Source organism: Haplochromis burtoni, unplaced genomic scaffold, assembly GCF_018398535.1.
Source record: "Haplochromis burtoni strain Fernald_Lab_line unplaced genomic scaffold, NCSU_Asbu1 Contig_296, whole genome shotgun sequence".
In the NCBI taxonomy this organism is placed as follows: Eukaryota; Metazoa; Chordata; class Actinopteri; order Cichliformes; family Cichlidae; genus Haplochromis; species Haplochromis burtoni.
The window spans coordinates 472,037-477,694 of NW_024582657.1; the positions used below are offsets into that span (position 1 = coordinate 472,037).

A 5,658-nucleotide genomic window follows, 5' to 3' on the forward strand; every position below is an offset into this window, starting at 1 on the left:
CCCCCCCAGTTTTTCACATAGTCCACACATATGTCATATTTTTAAACTAAATTTCAACCCAAACTAGGCAGCACTGTTTTAAAAAAGAAAATGCTGTAAAATTGCCAGCCTAACCTGTAACCTGGACTGCATGACATACACTATTCTACTGGCTTCTATTTTAGCCATTTATCTACTACTTTAGCTGTTTACTAAACTTTTTACTTGTGCCTTTTGTAGCGATCAACCACTGATCCATTACTTTTGAGCTAACTGCTATCTATTTTTTTGACTCTTCTGCGCTACTTTGTGTGCACCCTAACTCATTATGCTGCATTAAAAAAAACCAGTGCAAACTTTTTCCATGGTTTTCCAAATTCTGACTGGTAATGCAGAAATGGCCTCTGGGACACATGCATCTTTGTTTAAAAAAAAAAAAAAAAAAAGTATTCTGCCCGATATTTACTGACGCAGTTATGACCCAGGCTCATTTCCTATCATCTTTAAACCTTTTCACCGTTTCCCGTTTAGTCTCAATAATTTGGTGATAATTCACCGCATAGACTTTCACCCATTTGACAGGATGAAGTAGATGAGCATCAAAGACATCTAAATTATGAGAGTCGGTTATGTGCTTGTGTGTTTGTGTAGTGATGTGTGAGATTATGAGATTATTGGCTCAGAGAGCAGGCACGCTTGGGCCAAGAGAAGTTGTGGGATGAAAGGAAAAGGAAACCAGTGAAATGGAGGAGGGAGAGGAAATGAATCACAATCACATCAAGCTGCAGAAAGGTCAAAGTAATATCAACAGAGTGAGGAGATTAAACTGACAGTTCAGTAAGATTAAAAAGCCCAAAAAAAAGGAAAAAGAAGTAGGGTTTGCTGAACAGACGTTTGCAATGGAGTCAGACTGTTTACACTCGGCTCTTGGTTGTGGGCTTGTGCGCATTTGCGCACGCACGCGCCTCCTGCCTCCCATGGGTCTCCGGTGTCCCTGCGCTCCAGGTGGGCTTTGCATTTTTAATCGATACTGTCTGTAGTGATTAACACCCGCGTTTTCTCTGCAGCAGAAAAACAAAAGGAAGGAGAGGGAGACGGAAAGAGAGATGAAAATCTGTCATACATGAGGCACGGTGTGTGTGTGTGAGAGTGTGTTTGTGCATGCGTGTTTGTTTGGCGGTAATGACCCTCTGCCTCTGGGCTCCTACTGAGTATGTTTATCTCCCACAGCAGCACCGGGCAAAAATAGACGATGCATCACTGACGCGCGCGCACACACACACACACACACACACACCTTGTGCAGTTTCTCTTTTTCCTCTCCTTTGCTCTAATTGCCTCCCTCCTGCATTCTCCATTTCACACACGCTCCCTTGCTCCAGTCCATATTACTTACTCCAGTCTCACACACTCTTTTCTTCCTATTTCACTCCTTTCTCTATTTTCCCTCCCACTTGTGTTGCAATATGCCTATTAATGATGCAGCTAGAGCACCAGTGCCAACTTCCTGCCTCTGACGGAGAGAGAGAGAGGAGTGTAGTTGTGGTGTACATGCCCTGCTTTGTACCACTCCCTCTTATCTCTCCACCCCTCTGTCTGTGTTGTTTTCCTCAGAGTTGGCCCATGCGAGCAGCGTGTGGACTGAGTGCAGCTGTTTCGTTTAGAGAAGAACCCAACATGTGAGAAGATGTCTGTTGGAGGTTGTGCATGTCCCGGTGAGTGCCTACTCTCTCTTCTTTATCTCTTCCTGTCTCTGATCTCCCTCTTTCCTCCTCCGTCTCTGTGCTCAGTGGTGCTGTCAAAAAGATGACTTATGTAAAAGTGCTGCAAACCCCCCTAGGGCCAACGTCAAGCTATGTGAGTGTGAGTTTGTGTGGGCATGCAGTGTGGCGGTGAATCCATGCTTCACTCGCAGCACATGTCCTAAAACAAGGTTATAGACTGAGGCTACCACACTTTAGGATTGAGTTGTTCAGCAGAGCCTCTCAGTCACGCTAGCCTGCTGTGCGGTTGATCAATGGCTCTTTGAGTTTTACCACATACAGAGACTGAGATATCAATAAGTACTCCTTTTCTCAGCTTCATCTGGCCACTGTAGTTCTGCTTAACGGATATTAGGGCTCTTGTACATCTAGAAGAGTTGTTGGAACTCACTGCTTAGTGTCACATACATTTTAGATTTGTCCCGGGGGTCAGAACTGAATGAAGCAAAAGTACTTTAATTTACTTGCTTCAAAATGGTTTAAAGCTCCCTTGATGGATTTAAACTATTAATGAGGGTACTTAAGACTTAACCAACTTGCCTAGAGTTAAGCTACATTTTGGCTATTGCACAGCTCTTTGTCATTGTGACTTTGCATTTTGCATTCCTGCATGTCTTTCAGAAAATAAGACTTGCACTCTTAAGCTTTAAAGGTTAGCTAAAGTATGGATTATAACCACAGAATTGAGTGTTATTGATATTCAGGATCTACAGTTGGCTCTTGTGCTACTCTATCAGAGCAAGAGGAAGAGCATCTAGTACAGTCGGAGTCTGTCTGCACATGTCAGTCTCTGGCAAGCAAAATGTTTTGGCAGTTTTTATCAAGTACATCTTCTAATCTGTTCTCTTCATGGTGTGTTTGATCCCCCTTTTTTTTGACTTTGGAGCAATTTCTCTTTAAAAGTATCCCACTGAGAGCAGGCAGGCTACAGAGATGGTTGCCTTGCACACAGTGAAAAGCCTCACGGTGCCAGGGGACGGGCTCTGTGCATCACATTGGAAAAGATATCAGATAGAAATTGAATCGTAGCATCTGCTCGGGGGATTTTGGAGAGGGCAGATTGAATTAGGGTGTCAGTATCATTTTAATGGGGCTGCTCTGATTCATGGGCAATCAGCTATCAAATGGAGTAATATTAGGGCCTCTGCTTGATGTCGTTCTCTCAGATGTTTTTGTTTCTGTACTATCTAGGTTCTTTTCTCCCTCCTGTAGCATTTCAGTGACTCTGCCTCCTTCGTTCCCCTTGTTAACAGACCGTACTGTGGAGCAGAAACTTTTAATGACATCCACATGTTTTTGAAGGATGTACGGAGAACACGGTCCACCAGAGTGATCTGCCATGTGCATGCCGTGTACCACCGCTTAAACAGTCACAGACTTACATAGGCTTACACATGCGTGCTTGGAAAAATTTGCAGTGCAGGATGCAAGTACACTCGCTCGTTTGTGCACCATCACGAGGAGCCTGCTAGGACAAGTTTAGGCTGGTAGATCTCACAAATAACCAGAGTCATGTTGATCCAAGCTGGTTTGCTGTTTCTCTTTCTCTCTCTCTCTCTCTGTCTCCCTCCCTGTGTCTGCATGCTGTAAATCATTATATTTGAAGGCTGGTTTGTTTACATTCTTGTATGTTCCTGAATGGGAGATCCTCCCCATCATTCCTGCATGAATCTACATTGTAAAAACAAGTTGTCTATAGTTCTAACATCATTTTCACATTTATTCGGTCAGAATTGCACAGATGTGTTTTGTTTTTTCACTAGGCATACTTGCTGTTTATAAGCCAGAATAAAGAACGGCATTCTCATGGCTGTCTAGCTCGGTGACAACCCTGTGACATCCTGCTGTTGTTGTGACTTTGCTGTGAATTAACCTTTTTAAGGCTTTGTTCCTTGCGTGAAGGAGATTCGTCCTAACACAGTGGAGCCAATCACATCCTTTGTTCAGGCTAAATGGTAAAAATAGATTGCCTGTGAGCTGAAGATACCCCCCCCCCCCCCCCATTCTCGCATGCACCCACTCAAGCATGCGCTCCCCTTTGCTCACCACTCTCTCCGTCTCTCACCCATCCCACTCTAACCCCTCCCTCTCATTTCTGCCTTCCTCATCTCACTCTTTCGCCCCTCTTCCTTTCCCTCTTTCACCCTCTCTTCCTCTCCCTTTCAGTCACTCCTTCATCCCTCGCCTACTGCCTTTTGCAGTAAAAGTGGCGTTACCTCATGCAGAAAGTCACGTGGTTCCTGATTGAAGAAAAGTGACTTAAAGCAGAGCCAAGATGGCAGCCAAACAGCTAGGATTTTTTTTTGTGTGTGATTACTGTTACACAACAACATGACTCCTTCAGCTTTATCTCACTGAACCGAAAAGCCTGCCTCGCTTTCTTTTTCTCCTCAATTCTCTTGCTTCTTCTCCTTTCCCCGCCTCTCTCTATTCTACTGAGGCTCTCAGATCTTGTTTGCTGGATCAAAATGGCTGTGTGTGCAGAGGCAGAGAGAAAGAAGGAATGCGTGGGAGACAGACAGAGATGCTGGGGGAGTCGGAGAATTTTTTTTTTTTGGGGGGGGGCAGAGTGGAGATGAGCTGTAGTGATGTCACATCTGCTGCAGGCTGACAGGATGGCAAGAGAAAGCTGGCATGTGCCACCCAGCTGAAAACAGGGGGAGGATAGGGAGACATCGAAATGGGGAGGAAATAATTTTTCTATTGAAGCACACCTGTAATTGTAAAACATGTACAAGCTAGTGAAGACGACAGCAGACTGCTGTAAAAACAAAGTATAAGGAGAGCTGAAAACTGTATCTTTGTGCCGCCTATGTGGACTCAACACCAGGAATGGTTTATTAATCCAACCAGATTTGTTTTTTCTCCCCCTTTTTATTAAATGTATCATGAATTATTCAACCTGTGCAAAGTACAGTTGGTGTCAAGATGGGTTAGAGTGCTGAATGGCAAGCCTTATATTTGATCAGTTTTATGCAAATCAAGACTAATATTGAAACACTGACATTATTGAAGGGAGTTTTGCTGTAAGTTGTTTCTTCTGCTTCTAATTTTGGGTAAGAGAGTAAGTGATGTTGTGCATCGCTTTAAGTTTACATATTTCATTACAATTAAATGCTGTGTCTTTATACCCTTTTGGGGATTTCCATGCTTAGTCTCTAAATAATATCGTAGTCTGTCTTAGTTCTTAAGTTTAAACAGCTAAAATTTTATCTGGAGAACTTACCACCCCCACGAATTTCATTTCAGCAGGGAGACTGTGAAATTCATTTTAAAACCTAAAATTTTAACTCTTTCCAAGGTATTTGTTAATTCAGTCTGGCTGCAGGTCCGAGATCTGTGTTGTTGCTACTGTTCACGACACAGACCTTCACACAGACATGAGGTTTTTCTCTCTGTCGTTATCCTTTGCCATGTCTTGAACACACACTGTTAACTTCCTCTCGGTAAACCACAGCAGCATCCTCTGGGTGACGCCTGTGTTAGGACAGTCTCCTGCCTTGTTGCTATCACTTCCAGTCAGGTGTCACAACAGTTTCCCAGACAGGCTTATACTTCCACTGTGGTGTCTAAAAAAGCAGCAACAGGAATTGGAACATCCTCTTCTTCACCAGCTTTCTTCAAATTTCCTCAGTGCTGCTAAAAGCTCTTTTGTCACACGCTTGATCAAAGTCGTAATGCATTTGAAGGGCCTGGAAAATGTTTTCGAGGCATAATTACATGTGGCTAGTGTGTGATGACCTACTTTGTTTATCAATATCAGTTTTTCCTAGTATATTATTTGCCTAAGCAAGCCAGAGTTTAAATAACCAATGAATAAATAAAAATGGAAAAACCTTTTTTTACAACAATGAAACAAAGCACAGAAGTCGAGCAAGACAAAGCAGTCTGAATGCAAGTCGGCCCAACTCTCTCT

General features: G+C 43.3%; 1 protein-coding gene across 6 annotated transcripts in view; it reads left to right on the forward strand.

Annotated features, from left to right (window-relative positions):
- Positions 1 to 5,658, forward strand: part of ldb1a (LIM domain binding 1a) — a 21,283-nt gene that overhangs the window by 3,102 nt on the left and 12,523 nt on the right. For all 6 annotated transcript variants that reach the window (XM_014339526.2, XM_042228024.1, XM_005940641.3 and 3 more), the window contains exon 2: positions 1,594 to 1,694. In XM_014339526.2, coding sequence (XP_014195012.1) covers positions 1,667 to 1,694 — 28 coding nt within the window. In that variant the 5' untranslated portion in view covers positions 1,594 to 1,666. The remainder of the gene's footprint in view (positions 1 to 1,593; positions 1,695 to 5,658) is intronic.